The sequence below is a fragment of the Pogona vitticeps genome, chromosome 5 (assembly GCF_051106095.1).
Source record: "Pogona vitticeps strain Pit_001003342236 chromosome 5, PviZW2.1, whole genome shotgun sequence".
Lineage (NCBI taxonomy): Eukaryota > Metazoa > Chordata > Lepidosauria > Squamata > Agamidae > Pogona > Pogona vitticeps.
The window spans coordinates 170,273,774-170,296,263 of NC_135787.1; the positions used below are offsets into that span (position 1 = coordinate 170,273,774).

General features: G+C 39.2%; 1 protein-coding gene and 1 long non-coding RNA gene across 5 annotated transcripts in view; one reads left to right on the plus strand and one right to left on the minus strand.

Moving 5' to 3' along the window:
- Positions 1-2,323: 2,323 nt before the first annotated feature.
- RFX4 (regulatory factor X4) overlaps positions 2,324-22,490 on the minus strand; it is an 88,905-nt gene continuing 68,738 nt past the window's right edge. For 2 of the 4 annotated variants that reach the window (XM_020803667.3, XM_078376206.1), the window contains exons 13-18: positions 22,077-22,194; positions 18,784-18,903; positions 17,432-17,590; positions 12,287-12,449; positions 11,553-11,691; positions 2,324-7,320 (exon numbers count right to left, since the gene is read on the minus strand). In XM_020803667.3, the coding sequence (XP_020659326.2) occupies positions 7,048-7,320; positions 11,553-11,691; positions 12,287-12,449; positions 17,432-17,590; positions 18,784-18,903; positions 22,077-22,194 (972 nt within the window). In that variant the 3' untranslated portion in view covers positions 2,324-7,047. The remainder of the gene's footprint in view (positions 7,321-11,552; positions 11,692-12,286; positions 12,450-17,431; positions 17,591-18,783; positions 18,904-22,076; positions 22,195-22,490) is intronic. The other 2 variants (XM_073000035.2, XM_073000036.2) reach the window with 2 other exon arrangements.
- On the plus strand, positions 11,559-20,229 carry LOC140707302 (uncharacterized). The gene is made up of 3 exons (XR_012087246.2): positions 11,559-11,642; positions 12,020-12,094; positions 19,801-20,229. It is a non-coding gene; the product is annotated as an uncharacterized LOC140707302 (long non-coding RNA).

The following is a 22,490-nucleotide window of genomic DNA, read 5'->3' on the forward strand; positions in this document are numbered from 1 at the left end:
CTGGGTGCCATAGAGCACATAGTTTGTTTTCCACATTGCCACAGGCTGTAGATTTGGAGATTCACACAACTTCAAAGGCAGCCCAGCACCAATGGGAATCCACAAGGAGGCACTTGCTCATTCAGGAGCAACTGCTTCCATTACTCTGAGAGGTGCTTTATTCACTTGAAGAGCTTATTCATTTCTGTCTGATGTCTGACTGCATGACTGAACACACCTTGAGGTCATGATTCTAAAAGTGACTGCAAAAGCAAGTATTGAAATGTATTTTCAGACAGATTAAGTGTGTAGTTTTTTATCTGAGAGATATAAAAAAAACTTCTGAGTTAAAATGAATTATAAAAATAATAAAGGTTTGTTCACCCTAATCATCAAGAGTAAAATAAAAAGTAATTTAACTTATGGGAAGGCAAATTAAATGTCAGAAAAATACATTTTATAGAAAGTGTTTACAATATACTCTGGTTGTAAATATGTTTTGTTGTGAACAGTCCAGTTGACACAAGGTGATATTTAAAGCTATTCAAAATTTGTTCCCAGAAATAGAAGTGAGCCATTTTGGGCATCACTGCAAGGAAAGCCTAGAAAAAGGTACCCATTTGGACTACAAGTTCCAGCAGGGGATTTTGGGAGTTGTAGTCCCAAAAAAGCAGCATTTCACCCTTTGGGTTTAGAATGACTCTGCCGTTCGAGCTCCTAAATGTGCTGCTGCCTGGACTTGGAAGCATTTACCTTTGGTATGTTTTAGTTCGTATTTTAAGTAGTATGGGGGTGGGATTTAGAACTGGACTTAAAAGAAAATAATGTATTGCATCTCTTTCACCCAAAGATGAGACAGACTTTTCATGTTGAGTACATACTATTGCTTTCTCCTGTATTAGTTAAACTGAACCTCTAAAAACAATGCCTGCCTGCCTCTGGATTTCATGCCTTTGTTGGTGGGGAGGGGGTCAGTCAGACAGAATTGATGGATTGGGGAAGGTCAGAGGCCATTTTTGTCAAAAGTAAGTGACCCTTGAATCAAGAGGTAGCCTGAACCACCACCACCCCCAAAAAATCATGAGTGGATGTGGTTCTCACTGCTCTACTCCTGCTGAGCCTCTGCCTACCCCTCTAGTAATGAAAGCTGTTCACAGAAAGACAATGTTTTATGTATATCCCACTCACTTCATGCATATAGTGAATTGCACTACAAGTGTTTTGTTATCTATAGCAATGCTAGAAAGAGAATCAGATTATATCACAGTACAATGCTAGATACAGGGCTAAGTAGGAAGATAGTGAAAAGCACCAACATATTCACACTTACCAAGAATATTGCTTACTGTACTTCCCAGGGTCTTCTTCTGAGTAAATGCACTGACATTTGCTCTTAGTTTATAGTCTCCATATTTATAGGGGGGAAAAACATTATTAGATTTTTTTTTCTTAAACCAGAGTGTAAAATCGTTCTTTTTTGGACTTTAGTTCCTACTTTCTTTTGTTTTAGCATTGCTTGTCAGTTCACAAACGTGTTAAAAATGGAATGTAATCAAGGGCTTGGAACAATAGTGCCTTACACTAATGGGGGTGGTATAAAAATCTATGAAATAAATTTTAAAAATGAAATAAACTCAGCCTTTGCAGCTGCCATTTATGGGAAGAGGAGATTGTGTCCAGCTGCATATCTTTGTTTTTCTGATTTTGCATTGGTTCCACCTGATAGGCTGTTCCCCAACTTGGTTCTCTCCAGATGTCTTTAATTCAGGTCACATTAGAGGATAGCAAGAGTAGTAGAAGGATTAGAATTGCATGTGAAGAAAAGCCCTGGTTCAGGCCCTGAAACTACGGTAGTTAAAAGTATCTCAAGAGCCTGGAGGCCTGCCATCAGTCTGCATGTACAATGATTTTAGTGTTTTTAGGAGCAATGGAAAATAATTCCAAATGTCACTGTACAAAGTGTAACAAGAGTAATATATGGAAGACAAGAGCAATACTGAAAAGATCAGTGCTGAGCTGGAGAGCAAGTGCTCTATTTTCTTACAGGATTTTTTTCCCTTCGTCAACAATCCTCTCTCACACCTCATCCAACAGGAGACCCTCCCCCACACACACCTCAGACAGACTTTTTGTAGGACATAGATAGCTCCAGACAGTGAGGAGGCAATAGAAAATATTCCTTTTATAAATCTGTACACCTATCATTGAATCCAAGCCTTTTGACATTTTTCATAGCATGCTAGGTGTCTTCCCCAGCACAAAATCTAGAAATTGTACAACAGTGTAAAAACACCACACACATTACCCGTTTATAATTCAAAATTTCAAATGAATTGAGCTAAGATTCTTTATCTTGTTTTTTATTTAAGTGTGAAAATCCTTCATATATCTTGGGCAACTGTACATATAATACATTTCCATTTAACCATAAACACAATTATCACCACTGTTGAGTGCTATCAAATATTTTATTTACAAAACAATTATTAAGATGCCTGATGTCATATTTCCTTGTAATTATATCTTACCCATAGGGTAATAAGTCCACCATAATTGTTTGGTGCTTTTAAAATTTATAATACAGAAGAAAAAAAGCCCTCTATGTTAATAGTTCCCTACCAAATAAAATCCACAAAGAACTATGAATCTGACCAAAGATACCAATGAAAAAAGACCTTCCCAAAATACAGTATTTTCCCCCACACATAGCATAAAATAGGTCCAAAGGCACAGCTTTGAAGTCTGTACAACTGTATAGATTTCTTCTGGCAAGGCACCAGTAAAGCAGTATTTATACCAAGCTATAGATAACAAAGTATTTTGTTTTTGCACTTTGAATTGTAGCTTTCACATGCTTGCTTAGCTTGACAATATTAATGTAGTTTTCTTAGTCTGAAGTCCTGTTGGTTAATATATTAAGTTGTGACTAAAGTAGGCCCACTGAATTAGTGATGTTCTGGTGAGGCAACTCCATAAGTTCCATTGATTAAATGAATCTACAGTACTATACTCTAGTTGTGACTTAACTATGCTAAGCAAGAGGACTTCAGCCTTAGTGTGTTAGGTTGAATGCAATCATACTTGCCCCACCCAGACCCAAAGAGCTGTCCATTAGGAGCCTGTGTTGCCCTCCCTGCTGAGTTGCTTTTGTGCCAGCTAGCACATCCTACATTGGAGCCAACCCTGCTATTCAGCAGAGTGAGGCAAGTGCCCCATGGATGCTGAGGCAGGTAATATCCTAATTCTTCCCTGCCTGTTGATGGAGAGAACTGTGTATGCCATATAAGCTCTTGTGGGTCCTTTAAAGTAACCTGCTAGCTCAGGTGTGGAGGGGAGGGCACTCTCCACTTGCCAGCATTCAAGTGATTTTCAATTGCCAATCTTAGTTCTGTTGAAGAGTCATGCCTGAAATCAAGACAAAAGCTAAAAAGATAGTGGAGATGTGAGATGCAGGTAAACCCTGACCCACCCCCATCCTCTGCCCACTCAGAAGTCACATGTTTGCGTGAACATAAAAATCTGAAGCCTTTAAGCATATTTAGATGTATGCCTGCACCTCCACCACCACTTTAGCCTTCCCTCATGATTTTGGGTATTCACTTGCTGATATGTAAATAGGGCTCTAGTCAATTTCTGTACATCAACAGGGCCCCACCATCCCTCCCCATAAAGCATCCAATAGCTTGTTCTTTCCTTGACCTCCAGGTGGGTTCATGGGCTTCTCCAAGGAAAAACAGGAGTAAAGCTATGCATGCACCGAAGACGGCGAAATAGTAATCTACTGAATCCAGTAATACGGGATGAATGCTTGGAAAGCCTTGCCTTGGAGTGTACAGTATGGGTGATACTGTGGAACACTGGAAGATGCTGTGCTGATATGGGATCTTCACACACACACACACACACACACACACACAGAGAGAGAGAGAGAGAGAGAGAGGTGCTACATAAGTGGGGTAAGAAAGATTGCATTCACTGTCACTGCAGACCCACAACCTTTAATAGCTACACAAATACGAATAATATAATACGAAACACAGCCAACTTAGGCATCGTATCATTGAATGCTACATGTCATCCTCGTGTCAAGGTAACACTTATTTGATAAATGGAAAGGTGCATCAACAACACAAAGTTACATGTAAACTGGAAAGTAATATAACCACTATTACAGGCCATTTAAAGAAGCCTCAAAGAGGAAGCTGTGGAGAAAAGATAAGCCAGTAAAATACATAGAAGGTACAGGAGCGTTTAAGGGGAATAAAGTGAATGGACTAGATTTCTCCCCTATACCCAGCATGTTTCCTTAAAGACCAATCAAATTTCTCAGTAAAGAGAAAGGAATGGTGTGCACTGAACTAACATATTGTATGACCAAGTCAGAAGGCTGACAAATGGAGTTAGTTACTACCTTCTCCGCTACCTTCCCACAACTCAGGAAGCTGCTTTGAGCACGTACTTGGTCATATCAGATTGCACTGGTATTATTTACTTTTCCCTTTACCAGTTTGGCTTCATTGGTTTGCTACAGTTCTGAACATGGAAAGATGGAATTTGATAAATATAATTTGTAAACCTGCTCTGTGTTTGTGGTGTACTATAACCAGAGATGTATTTTGCGCTTTTGAAGAAGGTTCACAGTTATGTTTCAGGAAAAGCCAATTCTACATTTTGAGTTAGCTAAACAAACTTCCATTTAGCGTTTCAGCTTGCATAATTGATTTGCAAAACTCCTAGGGTTTTTCATTCATAGATATCACGTTGAATTACCAAGTAATTGTTTTTCCCATGTATAGATTGAGGACCAAAATAGCTGACAGATAGTGGCTTGTATCATACTATTTGAGGGAGGAGCAAATTCCCAGATTGGGATTTTGTTTCCATTGCTAAAGTCTGGCAGTCACTACTGGAGAAGCTACTGAAGTTTGGTCACAGTTATGATGGCTTTTTATGATTGAGATGGGTGCCGAGAGTGCTATTCCGAACCATAAATCCTTGCTAATGTTCAGGGCAGGGTGTTTTCAGCTCTTCAAAGGAAGGGAAATGCCAATGCACTTTTTCTTCTGATGTCACTGTTGCTGCTGCTTTCATAAAATAATCTGGAAGGGGCCTATAAACCCACTGAGTCCAACCTGCTGCTCAATGCAGGAATACAAATCAAAGAATATCTGCCAGGTGGTTGTCTAAACTTCTCTTGAATGACTCCAACTCACCAACTTTCAAGGTAATTGGTTCTTACTGGTCTTACAGCTCTAACAGGAAGTTTTTCCTGCTATTCAACTGAAATCTGGCTTCCTGTAACTTGAGCCCATTGTTGCGTGTCCTGCTGTCTGGGACGATGGAGAACAGATCCTGCCCCTCCTCTGTATGACAGCCTTTCAAGTATTTGAAAAGTGCTATCACATCTTCCCACAGTCTTATTTTCTCAAGGCTAAAAATGCCGGGTTCTTTCAGTCTTTCCTAGTAGGCCGTGGTTTCCAGCCCCCGATCATCCTTGTTGCCCTCCTCTGAGCTTGTTCCAATTTGTTGGTATCCTTTTTGAACTATGGTGTCCAGAACTGGACACAATACTCAGGATGAGGCCTAACTACTACCAAAAAGAGGGGAACTCAGTGGCATCATCTGTTGCTTGCAGCAATCCCCTCATGGTGCTATTTTGATGACAGTATCAACAAATGGGTGTCACAGCTGCTGCAGAAATGGACTTGCCAGCTATATGTGACCCAGGTCCTAGAGGTATGCTTAGCTTAGGGATGCCTGTTATGGGCCAGAATGTGGTTCATGCCAAGTACAAAATGGAGGAACTAAGTGACAGCAAAACAGAAAATGCCAGCTATGTTCTTTTTGTTTGTTTGTTTGTTTGTTTGTTTGTTTGTGTGTGTGTGTGTGTGTGTGTTTGTTTGTTTAAGAATTTCCTTAGTTCTCTTTCCTTCCCCCTGCCCCATGATGCAATTTTTAAGAGGAATTTTTAGAGGTAATTAGCAATGGCCAACTTATAACACAGGGGCTTGTTGTGATCACATCAAATGTACTCTTTAGTGAAGAAATACAATGAGAGCATGACTGGCGAACCCCTAGATAATGTTCCTACCTGGTAGACTAGGGGTGCTTCCACATGAAGGGCTCATCTTACTACAGTACAATAAGAAGGCACTATGCAGTGATTACATCATTTTCTCTTTAACATATTTTGTACAGGAAGAAAACAAATGGAAGAAATATGAAGGGCTATGAGTGGAGAATGCTGTGATCTGAAGTCCATGTCAATGTCAGTTGATGGCAATGAATAAGGAATCTGGGGTGATATAAGCCTTCTATGGAACTGCTCTATGCTAGCCATTAGAGGCAATGACAAAACACACTACAACACACAGAACTCTTGATTCCTGGCTGGGAACATCTTCATGTCCTCAAAGGTTAGAAACCTCTTTTTAAAATATAAGGCAAAGGTATAAATATGAGGATCTCTCTCTTTTTCAACCTTTTCAGTTAGGTACTTGTGTAAAATTAGACTCCATGCAATTCTGGCTATAATTCGGGACTCAAAATGAGAGAAGTTGTTATATTAGCTTAGTGTGGATGTGGGTTAATGAGTGGGGTATTGTTCTTTATGATAAAGAGATAAACTAAATAATTCTCTCACTCCTTATAACTCCATGATTTCCCCATGGAACTTCAATCCCTGCAGTGCAGGCAAATCACTACATTCTACATTGCAACTGCCATTATTTAAGAATGAGCAAATCCATGCAGACATGCAACCATTCAGTGACTGGTTAGATGGTAACTAACACAAGCTGATTTCATGACATCTGGAGAAAGCACAACAATAAAAGGCACACCTTGGCCTATGTAATGCTTCAAAGCAGCAGTAAAAACTTGTTTGGTTGTTGAAACCATAACACTGGTCTATATGCTACTATGTGCCCTGATTATAATCATGGGTCCAGGATCTTCTCCATCTTCATGACCATTAAAAATGCCCATTTAAGACCTCCATTAACTTGGGCATGAACTTTTTTCCTGTTTTTATTAAATATATATAGTTGAAACGATTACCAGTCATTTTCATTTTGCCCAACCTGTGGTGGCTTCCCCATTGATATAGGCAAAGCCTGGAAAGTGTTGCATGTGCTCATATTCAGAATTTCTCCGTGTGGTCAATGGTGCATACACATCACTGGAATTCCCATATCTTGTGGAGTGCATGGATGGAGTTGTGTAGCAAGCATTTGCTGACGGTACCTCTGACCAGCGAGGAGTTACTGGGGTTGGATGCAGTCTTGGGGTACTGCTCATCAAGCAGGGCTCCATTCGTGAGGATGGGCTGTTGAAAGGGTACTAAAGATAGAAAATCACATTATAAGTGTATTAGGCACAAACACACACACATTTCAGGAAGGAATATGGCAACTATCTCAAACTTCTATAGCAACAAAACAAACAGGAATTCTTTCAGAACTTTGGTTTTTTGATAGTTTGCAGTCCAAAATCACAAGAAATATGTAAATAGCAGAACTGGCTCAATGCATTTTAAATCAACATGCAACAATTCCACTCCTCTTCCAAATAATTATTAAACACATAGGCCAGTGTCCTATTGCTAGTCTTGACTAGAGTAGACCAATTGACTCATTGGTCTACTTTAGTTCGGAGCTCATGCATCATTCAGCAACTGATTTAATTGCTCTCATGCTAAATATTTAATGTTTAATATTAAATATTTATATTAATTATACTTTATCCATATATTTTTTGTTTGAAAAAGAAGGCTCAAACCATATTTTATGATTCCTGCTTGTTAATAAAAACAATTGTTCAAAGCAGTGGGAGTTCTGTATTTCAAACAATAAGAAGTGCTGGATGCTTTAAAAATGAAGGACATGTTTCTGATCTCACAGCTGTGGCAAGGAAGAGAAGGGAGGAAAAGGGATGTACAAAGTCAAAGCAAGGTATTTCTGGTAACCAAATTCTCTCTCTGTCACATGGACAGCATAAATTAACTATCTGTACTACTAGGCATTAGAATGTGGTGACAGTATTTCTAACCTATACATTTAGAGCTGTCAGAAACTGTATACCAAAACTGTAAAGAGTGTGCTTTTGGAGGGATCTAAGTTACAGATAATCTAGCATTGTGTTTCCTGTAGTAGCCGACTAGATACTCCAGGAAGCCCACAAGGAGAAAATCAAAATAGTAGTTAATTGATGTCCTGTGTCCCACATCTTAATTGTTCTCTTGCACAGTCTCTGAAAACAGAGATCAATTTAGCCATCCTGCTAACAGATTCTGATAGAATTGCCCTCTATAAATTTGTCTGATACTTTTAAACAATATCATAGCACTGATAAACTGATATCACAGCACTGTGGTAGTGAAATTGAATTCAGTGTAAGAACACCTATGGGTTGAAGGTAAAGGCAAATTAAGCAAGGCTGACTCAAAACACTGTTGCTTGAGGCAAAGAACAAGACAGTGCTCTATACCCAGTTCACACACACAAGCTCACTAGGACTGACAGAATTATGTTACAACACTGGCAGTGTAGCAGCATCTTTTTTTCACAATCGAAAGCTGCCAAGGCTGAACACTCAGCTTCCTGAGATGAAAGACAAAATGGTCCCCCACCCGCAGAGACTGACTGCAATGGTAGTTTAATCTCACTTCAGCGCTGGCAAAAAAGGATAGTCTTTTCCACTATAAGTGAGTAAATAGGCTATTTTATGGGGACCAGGGAAGTTGGGTGTCACACACAGCTCTGTCCTTCACCAGGGAGGTGAAGAAGCTGCCAGAAAGTTCAGGAGGTGCAGCCAAGAGACTGCCACTGCAGCCTGCAGTTGTCCCATGCTGTTTAGTGATAGAGTTGCCCCATTACTAACTAACACTTTCAAGGCCTAGACCAGTTATGGACAACCTTTTCCCCTTTTCATTGGCAGTGCCATTTGACACTTGGGTGAACAGAATTCCTAATATATGCTGACTTGCTTTCCACTTTTCATTAACATTCCAACACAACCATGCTGACCAGAAAGCAAGGGCTGCAAAAACAAGTGGGACAGGAATACAGTGTGCTGCTTCTCTGTGTGGCCAAATACCCCCCGACGCAGCTGTGTTTATGAATGTGTCATGAATATAAAAAAGAATAATTGCTCCAAAATAATACAAACCCCTAAATATCTAGTAATTTTACAATATAATCTGTGATGGCTAAATCCCCAGCATGGAAAGATTTGTAATGGTAGGTCAGCTAATTGCAAATGAGTCAGTGACTTCTTTTTCCTTCCAGTGAAGAGACTATTGAGAGACAATATTTTTAAAGTCCGCCTCGGCCCCTGCCTGGCTATTAACTCAACCAATGAAGCATCTATTCAGCCTTGTTGGAGTGTCCAAAGCTTTGCCATCTGCGCGGATGCCTGCCCAAGCTGCCTGAATCACCTTTCACACTTTGCATCCGGTTTAATGAAGAGTGCTTAAGCACGCTGATCTCAAAACACTGGGGCCTAGTGATCTTTGCCAGATATAAAGGCGACATTTGTTGGAGAGCCCTTGACAGGAAATTACCATTTTCTGGGTCAACTCACTTGCCACCACCACGCCATAGAAACTTGACAAGAAACACTAACCCCTTTAAGTTGGGGTGACTTTAAGCCGATTATTGTTAAGGCCCTTTCTCTGAGTTTCCCCAAAATAAAATTAGCACTGTTTCTTTCCGTTATTATTTTAGAAAATACTATTTTAAGTGTCTTCACCACCCAATGAAATTCGAGTTCCCTATGAGTCGGGCTGAAGAATAATCTCTTTCTTCTTGGCCTTCAGCTTTCTGGCTAATTATGCAAAGAGGTGAAAGGTGTCTCTGTTCAAACAGCAAAATATTTTCCTTATGAATGCAGCTCTTACTTTATTCTGGTTTTACTCACAGTTTAGAAAGTACATGATAGCTCTCTACAACATATATCAGAATTTACTCTTCAGATTCAGAACTCAGTGAAGCTACTTCAGCTCTCTTTAGAAAAATTACAATCAACCATCACAAAATCTGTACCATAAAACTAAGTAGTAATTACTACAGATTTTAAAACTGATAAATGTATATAAATGTTTATCTAAAGTTTTTCCAGTGTTTCCTTGCAACCACTGAAACAAAATGTAAACTGCTTTTCAAAACCTGAAAGAGGGTTGCAACACAGATTTATTAAAATCACTGGAGAATATACTAGTTATTTCAGGGTGGTTTCTATTGATTCTTGTAATTAAAGTTAAGGTGTGGTGGTTTTTTGTTTGTTTGTTTGTTTTACTATTTATGAAGTCCCAAGAACCTTTACCTGATGAATTTCTATCTGTCAGGTTGCTGGTGAGGGTCTAGGCAAAGGCCCTACTAAGTGTAGCAACCCATAGCAAGGATTTAAGAAAATCCATTTAATTTCCATTTCAAGAGATCAGTGGGATCTATACAGGACTCTTACATCAGACTTTGCCAAGTGGTACTGCCACTGATGTGTTGAATGACAACCCATACCACCCCTAGCCATGCTGTCTGGAAACAATGGCAGCTATTCTCTGGTATATATCAAGGACACCAGGTCGGAAAGCTTGGCTTAGTGACTTTCCAAAAGACAAGTAAAAAAAACAAATTTAATTTCAATACCAGCACAAATGTTATATCAGAGAAAACCAACAAAAAAGCTCAAGGCAGCTTAAAGTCTAACCAAGACTATTTTATATAAGTTTTTGTGGATTGTGATTTGCTTCTTCAAATGTTCTTCAGAAGATTGTCAGCTTACAGTCCACAGAACTTTGTGCCATATAAAACCTGTTAAGACTATTTGTTGGTTTTGCTGCAATAGGCTAAGATGGCTATCCCCTTGGATTTCTATAGTGGAAAACAAACTGTGTTGGTATTTCATTCTTATGTAACATACTCATGTAGAATTGTTTTGGGATGAGGAATAGCCATGCTGTAGTCTGTTTATTTGTAATGTACTGTAATAAGAATTAGATCTTATTACATTGAAACGGGGAGTACACAATTTCTAAAGAATACAGTTATTTACCGTCAACTCTGGCATCAGAGTTAGCATTTGACTCAGAAAAACCAAGCTGCTTCCTGGTTCAACATAATTTCACTTCAAAACCTAGCCTATGCTTGCCTGATAAACAGGGAATCATTTTAGCTATGACCAATATGTTTATGGAAAAGACACTCTCAGAGTTTATTACCTATGTTAATAATGCTATTGTTATTCTGAAATTTCACTTTCCATGTCTTTATCCATCACTTGCTCCCGGCCCTCACAATTTAACCTATGTCTAAATTTTTCAATTCACATTTCTGAGGAAGTGGATAGTAATCCATAAACGCTCAAATAGATCTAGCAGTCATTAAGACGCCACAATACCTTTGTTTTTGTTTTAAATATATTCTGTAACAGACTAATATAGCTGCCTCTTTGAAAACGTCTAACCGAAACATATTTGGGGCATTTGTTGTTAAAAAGAATAAAAATAACATATCCCTTTTCTTTTCATTTAACTTTCTGAGCCACAAAATCTACAAATGGGGAAAAGAACTGACCTGTGAAGAGCTTCTGTGATAAGCAGAGTAATGAAGTGGTGCGGAAATAGTGCTGTCATGTGGTAAAGATGGATACTGGCTCTGGATTGGGTGAGGATGCTGATTCCCATAGCTACCATAGTTATAGCTCCCTGTGTACCTAAAAAACACAAAATATACTTATTAATACAAAAAAGTATATTGTCTAATATATTAGCTACCCAAACAAATTTCTCTGTTCAAAAATCACTTTTATCATACTTTGTAAGGGCAGCACCTCAGGGAGTCCTGAATTGATTTAGCCAGACAAATGAAAATCCTTCCTATGGGCCTAAATCTAGACTAAACCCACTGAATTAAATGAAACTTTGAAAGTAATGACTCACATATGTTCCATTGATTCATCTGGATTGCCCTAGTCAAGACTAGCTATGGGATTTAGGCTTTATATTTCAGTTCCTGATCAGAATAATTTCTGACTCTCTCAGATTCTGAGAAAAAGAGTGGAAGCTACACATGACATCAGGCTTTGACAATATGAGTTATTGCTTACTGTCAGATTGGTAAGTATTTATAATCCAATAAAGTTAAGGTTCCCATTTTATTTTTTTAAATGAGGCAGCTCCTTGCCTCCAAACAATCCACATTTGTAACTACTGTATAAGAAAGAAACCTTGGGATTTCAGGTTCCTCTTCATCAGCAAAACAACAGCATCAACAAAAAGCAGTATATTATGAAATGGTATGTGACTTACCCATGTTCTTCTCTGTGGGAATAAACAGGTATCCTATGTGTGACAGATGAAGGAGGTACATGTGGATTTCTCATACAAGGCAGTTGTTGAGAGTTTTCAGCAGGTGACCCAGCAGCTGTTGTTACAGTGTATGTGAGAGACCATGTATAAGACTGCATGGCCCCTGTGTAAAGTAGAAAGGTCCAGTTAGTTTTCAAATATTTTTGAGATCTCATTGAAATGCAGAAATGTAGTCTGCACATTTTTCAGAGGGTGACGATGGAGCATTAATTACTGTTCAGCAGGGCTGTCCCAAGATTTTTTCCCTCCCTGAAGCAAAGGACAAGATGGTCTCCTTCTTTGTTTCAACTGAACTGGCTCATGAACCTAATTTCTAACACTGATGAGTAGATCACTTCCTGTACCACACCTGGTGGAAAGAGCTCAAAGAGCTCAAGGCAGGCCACTTATATGGCATAGAAAGTGCTATCTCCAAGACAGGGTTAAAATATGCGTTCATTTAACTTATGCCATGTCTTTCCACACTAAGATGGCAAAGAGGGCCCACAAGAGTAAAAGATATAATTCCAATAAAAAATAATGAAAGTGATTACCAAATGCAGAAATGAACTGTTGAAAAACAGGACCAGTGTGTTTTTTTTTCTTTACAGCATTCAGTTTAAATTAACTGCAGCTATCAGCCTTCAGGAGATCATAACCAAGCTTAGGAAGCCTGATTTTTTTCTGAATTTATTTTTGCCTGATGGCAGAAAGCAAGGAAGATGGGAGCTTCCAACGGTTTTCCAGGTCCACAGAGAATGCCCTCTCTCATGCATCTCCATCAAACACCCCTCAGTATGTGGAGGATGCATTAGAGGGCCAAAGCTGCAGATCTAGGTGGTCCGGTCATTTAGATGTCTTGCCTCTGAACAACTTTAAAAAATCCTTCTGAATTAAATAATAGTTAAATAAGCATTTGTATTTAGCACTGTATTTAAACAATGTGGCTAGAGTGGTAACTGGGGCTACTTACAGGGATCACATAACACACACACACACACACACACACACACACACACACGGTTACAGCAGCTCCACTGGCTGCTGATCCATTTGTGGGCACAATTTAAAGTGCTGGTTTTAACCTATAAAGCCCTATAAAGCCTCATGGCGCAGTGGTTAAAACGCTGTACTGCAGCTAAAACTGTGCTCACGACCTGGGGTTCAAATCCCAGGTAGCCGGCTCAAGGTTGACTCAGCCTTCCATCCTTCCGAGGTCGGTAAAATGAGTACCCAGCTTGCTGGGGGGGGGCAATGTGTAGCCTGTATAATTAAATTGTAAACCGCCCGGAGTGTGCTTGTAGCGCTATGGGGCGGTATATAAGTCCAATAAATAAATAAATAAATAAATAAATAAATAAATGGCTTGGGTCCAAGCTGTCTTAAATTTATTTATTTATTTATTTATTTATTTATTCATTTATTTATTTATTTATTTATTTATTTATTTATTTATTACATTTTTACCCCGCCCCTCTAGACAATGTCTACTCGGGGCGGCTTACATAGATTAAAACACATCAATATAACATGTATAAAATCATAAAGTATACAATTGTAACAATTAAGTCCAAACAACACATTACCAAGATGGCATGACTTAAAAAAAAAAAAAAAGACGGTACTTCCCATTATGAGCTTGCCTGGATGTTAAATTCTTCAGGAAAGGCCTTTCTCTCAGCCGCACCACCCTCATAGGTGAGCTTGGTGGGAACATGGGAGAGGGCCTTCTGTGTTACTGCTCCCAGACTCCCCGCAACTTCCTCCCGTAGGAGGCCAGGTTGGCCCCATCTTTACTATCCTTTCACAAGCAGATGAAGATCTTTCTCTTCAAGCCGGCTTGCCCTAAGCAACTGGCTGTGTAAGAGGGCTTTTAAAATTGGGATGGTTAATGTTTTGCTACTTTTAATCTGTTTAAATAATGCTTTTACTTAACATTTTAAATACGTTTATTTAATTATTTTTACCACTTGAATACTTTATTGTTTCTAGCTATCTTTTTTAATGTTGTAAGTCACCTTGGGTCCTTTACAGAAAAAGGTGGGTAAAAATATTTTAAATAAATAAATCATTTTCTTCATGAGCACACTAGACATCTCTGGAAGAAAAACCCAGATTTCTTACTTTGACAAAATCGATCCTAACTATCCTAATTTAGAAAAATTGCCTCGTTGATTTGAATAGGATTACTTTCCTGTGCTTTTAGGACTTAACCTGTAATGCATTTTTACCATGTTTTCTATCTGCTAACCAGGACGCACCCCACTAAGTAGGTAGCAAAAAAAATTAGTTATCCATTAGAAAAGTTTTATGGTTCCTGTAAATGACTAGGCTGCTTCAAAGCACAACCACACTAGCAAATGAGTAATTACAGTCTTTTAGAGAGCAGAGACAGACAAACCAATAGTCATTACTTTTGTTATATTATTGGTGTTTGAACAATCATTAATCTATCCTTTGTGATTAAAAAGAATTAAGCCCATACTATCACTTTTCAGAACACAACCTTTTAACAAAAGAATGTAAAGAAAAAAAGTGGCTGAGTCCTAACAGATGTTTTACAGGGAGCAATTTATTGGTTATTCACTTTCATGGAGTGTAAAGCTTAACAATGTAATTGCCTTTTTGTGTCTGACCAATGAAAGTCCACAGAAATTGCAATTTGGCCAGCTTGATAGTTAACATATATAGTTAATGTTTCTGATACACAGACCTCATGAAACTGGGAAGAAGGCAGTAACAGCCTGTTAGAATTAAATCTGTTGGTCAGTGTCCTGTTGTGCTGCTCTGCCTGTATAATGAGAATGATATTAGTGGCAGACTGCTGCTGATCAATGCGACTTCCATTTTCAATTTCGAGGATGTGCACCATTTCTCTTTGTGTGTGAGCCATGCTACCCATGAGTCCACAAGTTATATAAAGGTATTCAGAGTTTAAAATACACTTGAAGCAATATTAATAATGATAAATTATATAACACTCCTAAGTGCTCAGCAAGGTGGTGGCTCCTCCATTAGGGTAACTGAGATATGGCCCTGCTTCATGTTTTTCTCATCATCCCACTTTTGCCCACCTCCTTACCAGAGAAAGGGAGCCTCTGTGTGTTTCTGTATGAATGCCTGTATGCACACCTGCCAATCTGTGTGCATACACAAAATGTGCATACAGTAGTTCATATTAGTGAAAATATCCACAAAAATGAAATAAATGATGGGAAATCACTTGCCAAAATGGATGCCTTTGAATTGTGGTGCTGGAGGAGGCTCTTGAGAATCCCCTGGACTGCAAGGAGAACAAACCTATCAATTCTAAAGGAAATCAACCCTGAGTGCTCACTGGAAGGACAGATCTTGAAGCTGAGGCTCCAGTACTTTGACCATCTCATGAGAAGAAAAGACTCCTTGGAAAAAACCTTGATGTTAGGAAAGTGTGACGGCAAGAGGAGAAGGGGACGACCGAGGATGAGATGGTTGGACAGTGTCTGCGAAGCTACCAACATGAATTTGACCAAACTCCGGGAGACAGTGGAAGATAGGAGGGTCTGGCGTGCCCTGGTCCATGGGGTCAAAAAGAGTCGGACACGACTAAACGACGACGACATATATTGGGCATATTTATATACAAAATGAGTATGTTAGGAGAGCACTGTGCATGAAAATATGTGTGAATTTTTATGCAGACTTTAAAAAGAAACCACAATACAGAAAGTAGATGAAACACCTGGGAAAATGCCAAACTGAGCAGAATGGAAACTGATGGAACATGACTCTTCAGGCACCCCAGGAAGTGCAGCTGGCAGCCAGCCACACTTCCTGCGGTGATGTCACATCACTGTGCCTCTGGATTGTTCAGAGATTAAAGCAAGGAGCTGAGCAGTCAGAGTTCTGGATTGCTTGGAGTGGTGGACTAGGGCCTTGTTTAGAAGTCAAAACTGATGGAAACCTTCCACCTTCCTCATATAAGTAAGATAAGGGGGCTCCTCCCCAGCTTGTGCCAACAGGCTAGCCCAACAAGTTATCTATAAGCTACTTATTTGTCTTTTTTACAATGATCAAAAAGCAACATTATTATTTTTAGCTATTTTACAAACAATAAAGCAAAAGTAATGTCTCAATCACCTTGCCTTCTGGGGTATGTCAGCATGTCCAGAAGTAGACTGAGTTGCATTTTTTAAAAATAAGGAATTTATTTATTTATTTATTTATTCCATTTATACCCCGCCTATCTGGTCATATTGTGCATAGATTATATCTACTGCTCTGCTTTGCTGTCCTTGCTTTGATAGAGGGGGACACTAGGTGTGCCAGGCCAAACCCTGACTTAAAACCAAAAGACCTAACAGATAAAAGAATTAAGAGACAGCCAATAGAGTGCAGTGTTTACGGTGCTGGGGTAGGCTTTAGATATCCAGAGTCAGTCCCCGGTCAGCTATGAAACTCCTTGATTGAGCTTGAGCCACTTGTTTTCTCCCTGTCCTCACAGAATTCTTGTGAAAACACAGCAGGGGAAGAGGAAAGCTATGTATGCTGCCCTGAGGTGGTTGTTAGAAAGGCAAGATATGAATGTAAATAACAGATAATGAAATAATAAAACCAAAATTGTAGCAACTCAGGAATATCTTTTGGCTGTTTAGCAGAGGTTCAGGTTTGATTGTCTTTTTCAGCACTGATTCACTCTTGTTGGCTTCTTCAAACAAATTAGCCTGCTCTTATTCCCTTTCCTCTTCACTGCCTTGCACAGACTTGACTTATGGGGGAGGGAGCAAGACAGATCCTTGGATGAAATCTGCAAGGCCCTTCTCTAAGTATCCTCCCAATTTTGGCCAAATCAGGTACCCACAGCAACGATCAAGAGCAGGCACAAAAGGAATTATTCCAAAAAGCACAGCTTCCTTCCCTCCCCTATAATTCAAAAATACTGTCTGGCACTGCCATCTGACACACTCTACTGTTCTTCATTAATGACATAATTATCAAATACTACATTTTCTCTTTCACTGTACAACAAGACAAGGCACGCACACCCTCTTACCCAATCTCCAGTTTTAGATATATATTGTTCTTTGAAAAGGGTATAAACAACCAACCATCCTCAGCTTTACCAACCTGTTGTCGTTGCTATGCCAACGCACTCCGGGGACTGGCTGTTTACAGGTGAGGGTGCAGATGGCACATCCGTTGAGGTAACAGATTTAGCTGGAGAGAAAGGCACTGGGAAGGGACTTGGAGCAACAGGTTCTGCCAGTGTTATCTCTTCTCTTACTTCTGTTGCAATATGAAGAGAGAGAAAAAGATGCTAAAATAACAAGGCTGTTTTTCTTTTTTAGTTCTGTTGTATTCCTTTTCTTAAGAGGTTGCAGAATTTCAGTAAAAATATCTGAATTATTCCTACTCCCCTTACAGACCCTAAAACGCACTTTTATTTGCTCAAGATTCCTCAGCTCTCCAATCTATAAAGTACTGATGCTCTTAGTGTATGTAGAATACCACTTCTCAGAGTAAGAGCAGCCTGCTTGTGCACATTTAGGATTTAAGGCTTTCAGGACAGACAGCATGTGTCCAAACAATCATTGTTTTTTGGAAGTTAAGTATTGCCAATCAGTCTGTGTTTTGAAATCTCTCTATGGTTTTCAGACAATGTTAACAGTAAATACATGTGAAACAGTATTAAAGTAGGACCCCCATAACTGATGGGGAATGATTCCAAGTCCTTGTGGATAATGCAAACTGTGGATAACTATATATTTAGCATGGTAAAAGGAAAAAAAACAGGAAAAAAAATTTCACACACAATACCAGAACAGGTCGCTAGAGGGTGCCAGAGACCATGCTGTGTATTCTTCACTAGTGGCCAGTTCTAGCAATACATGCAAAATAGTTTTTTTCCTGGATTTTTTTCTTTTAATATTTTAAATATTTTCACACTGTGAATAACTGAATCAATCGATACTGATCCGGTGGGTAACGGGGTCCTAGTGTTCTCTATTTTCCTATGACAATATATATGCACATATATTCCTATCAATGGGCTACCTGGAATTTTACTGGTGTTAGTAAAAAGCCCTACATGATCTCTATATAATTTAGATTTCTTTTGCATCACTGTATAGCTCACCCTGTTGTAGATTTAACATTTCATATGATCCAAGCTCTGTACCTACCACCACAAAGCAAAGTAAATTCCCCTGTTATTATAGAAAGATTTGTGTTTGTGTTCTGTGCTGTCAAGTTGAAACTAACTTACAGTGACCCTAATAGGGTCTTCCAGATAAGTGGGGCATTTAAGGAGTGGTTTCACCAGTCCCAGTCCCCCAAGTGAGTTTTCATGGCCAAGTGAGAATTCGAACCCTGTTCTCCAGAGTCCTAATCCATCACTCTGTCCACTACACCACACTGAGAGTCCAGCATAAATAAGGAAAGGGCCATTTATGATGCAATGGCAAGAGTAACACATTTACCTGTCCCCTCCTCTCCTTTCATAGCTCTCATCAGCTCATTGGCTCTTTCTTGACAATGGAGTGACTCTAATAAGTACAATACGTAGTCATCAAACATCAAATGAATTAGATGAAAAGATCCTGAAGATAAAATAATGTAAATAAAAAGCAATTAACAGAACATTCTTGCTTTCTGAATCCCACCACTTCTATGTTGTCCATCTGATGATCATGTTAAAAAAATCCCTGTGGAAAATACTGTGATCTTTAGGATCCCTATGATTCCTAGGTTTCTTAGACCTCATTAAATCATAATCCTATAGCAATCTATAAGTCCATTGTGAGCACTGAGGTTTTTCTTCTCTACTCCTCTCTCCCTTAATTAAGTTGGGCCTCCCCAATTTTTTTTTACAGTGAAATCCCATGTATCCTTAATTAAGAAGCCAAGAACCACTCCTTATTTACTAATCAGTGGGTTCAGGATTCTTAAATTCTTGTTTTATTTTTCTATTAATATTAATGGACAGAAAGCGTCATTTAGATCTTCTCTCTCAGGCACAGGTTTCCCAAGATATTTTGATGCCTGAAGTGGAATCCAAATGAACTCTACCCCATTAAACTTGACATTTTAGAATGCTTTGCTGCACTATTCATATGACAAGTCATGCTATCATTTGTTTACTCTTCATGACGCCACCTAAAGTACATTAGGTTGACTCCGTTCTAGCCCAAAATGTTATGAGCCATCTTCTCCAAGGATGGACAGAAATAATTTTCAAGCCTTCATATCCTACATCTAACCAATCAGTTGGGCCAGAATCATGGACCCATCATGAGGAAAACAAAAAGCCTGCTTTCTTTGGGAAGGACATACATGTGTTTAGAGGAATTCTCTTATTGTATTTATCATTTACCATCAGATTAAGGTAATTAAAAGTTGCAGTATTATTATTTTTGAATACATGTGAACAAATTTAGTAATAATTTGTAGTTAAAATGCAAATGATATTGTTGACAATAACATTTACTGCTATACAGGCAAAAACAAGAAATAATTGCATCACCACTGAAGATATGCCAATAATCCAACCCTAGTAGTGAGAAGACGACTTCACCTATTGGCATCTCCATTCTTGCAGAAATCTTTGAAACAGCCTGCTGAGAACTACTGGTCTAAGGACCATGACAAATTCCAAGGAGTCAGGGGCACGTCCAGACAGAGGAAGTTGGAGCAGTCTGGTTTGCACATCTCCCACATGAACGACCCTTTCATTCACACTGATCACAACATTTCTTCTCCTATGAAATGGCTCCAGACATGTCTCTGGGTCATTCCAGATTGTCCCCCTTTCAGTGGATGACTCTCCCCTTTCTGCTCCCATCCCTGACTTTTCCTGCAGCTGTTATTCAACAGGCCAGGATGATTTTCTCTTTTTTCTTTAATAAAGGAACTGACATAGCGCAATAGCAGTACATCTAATGTAACTTGTTTATCTAGAATAGCATTGCATCAGTAGGAAATATATCTATGTTTACAATTCTAGAGTAGATGAAAATAGAGAAAGAGGGTTCTCCATAATCTCTTTCAGTGCCATAACCCATTAAATACATCACTAGGCTGTCACCTCAAATAACACTAGCCCCAGCTCTTTTTTGCTACAAACTAACCGTTCACACAGGCTGCAGAATGGGATAATCAATAGTGCTCCAAATTGCAACACAACAACTGTAGCCCTACTGCTGTGCCAAAAAGAAGCGAAACAGCTCTAAAGAGTGATGGGATGAATTGCTCTAAGTCAAAACACATGCAGATGCTGTAATTTGATTCAAACCAAACAGCACCAGAAACTATCCTAATAGTGAGCTGCATGTCTGTCTGGATGTGCTCTCTGTTGCTGTAATTGCTCCTTTCCTTGGCTTCCATCTTTGGAACAAGTGCATTTCCAGGGGATTATGTTTGTGGGCACAATAAGAAGTTTAGACTTATTCATTGCATCTTGTTCTGCTTCAATACTTTCAAAAAGCTAAACTAAGTGAGCTTTCCATGGAATTGTTAAGTACCAAAGTATCTGCATAACCAAGGAAGCAAAATTAATTCCAAATTAATTTCTATTTTGTAGAATGTGAAAGAAAACTTAAGAAATACTGACACTTGCCTACATCCAGCCAGCATCCAAAGTTCATATAGCCTTTGAAACTAATTTCCCAAGTCCAGAGAGCCAATCTGGAGGTGAGTGGAGCCTTGATGAGCCAGATCAGAATGGTCTCCTCTCCCCGCCCCCTTCTCCTACATCTATCCTCTCTTCCTTGCAGAGAAAAACTACTGCCTCCTCTCTCATTCCTTATTCAGGAATCAAATGAATACACAGCAGTGGCAGATAAAGGAGTTTTCTAGAAGATAGTGTGAGCTGCAATGATAAATCAATCAAAGGAGAAGGGGAATTCCAGCCCTTGTCAAAAACAGATGCAAAACAGCCCTGGAGGCATCAGATGCCTTGATTAACTCTGCACAAGAATGTGGTTACTGTCTAACTAGCCACCTGATATTCAGAATGTTGACCTCAGAGAAGCCAACTAGAAGCCACATGCATGCCGAGTCTTAACTGGAGCATCTCCTGCTGTATCCCATCTATTTCTATCATGGATTCTTACTAGAGTGCTGCTTTACCGGTTGCCACTATGGTTTGGGATGTACATTCCACTCATATAGGAATTGCCCATCCCTCATTCCCAGCATTGTCTCTAACGTCTTATAGCCTGCTTTAAGCCCCAGTAAAGCTTTTCATGGATAGCTAGCAGAAAAAAGGGGAAACATAAAAACAACAGGCAATATACCTAAGAGAACCTTGCTGTTTTTCCCCCCTCTTCTCTCTTGATGGCGGAGTGGAAAATGCAGTAACATGAGACTTACAGACATAATAGATTCTATGTAGATTGATGGCACCACACAAAGATTTTTGGAAGGAACTGGCCAATAGTGCATATAGTAGGTTTCCAAGATCACCATGGTTTACCCTTCAGTTATCAGTGGGCAGCCATTGATAGTCATTGTGGTAATCACTTGCCTTGCAACTATTTTGGCAGTGGACCAAATTTCAATAGTACTACTTTTGCACTATGAGACCCTTCCCCCATGAAGAGAAAAACTGGAATATTATTCTACTGTGGAAAATTCAAACTACATTTTAAAATTAATACCGTCTTTCCCCACATAATCACTACTACTGCTATTAATACTATTACTAATATTGTTTAGTATCTGCTGTAGAGCTAAATGGCTCATTGTCTCATATCAAACTATAAAGAGAAAGTACCAAAGCTGGGGGCGCTGTGCAAAGTCATATCTCGAATAACTCTTGTGCCAAAACAGGACCACATCAAGAGGAACTGCTGGGCCACTTTTTTCAAAGAGCCTTGTCTCTTAGCAGCTACCTATAAACAAAAAGAAACAAATGTGATACACATGCATCTTCATGGTATAAAGCTTATGATCTTTCACATGTTTTGTTAAACGGTTCAGTGCTACCATAACTGTATACAAATAGTAATCACTTTAAAAACGCACATGATGCATGTCTGCAAATTTGTCTCCTCCTCCTAAACTGTTACTGGGAGAAAGTGGGAGAAAGTTGAGACAAAAAGAAAATATTAATGTATTTGGGGATAACTCTAGTCTAGGGGTTCCCAAACTGTATGCTGTGGCTCCATGGGGTGCCATGGGAAAAGAA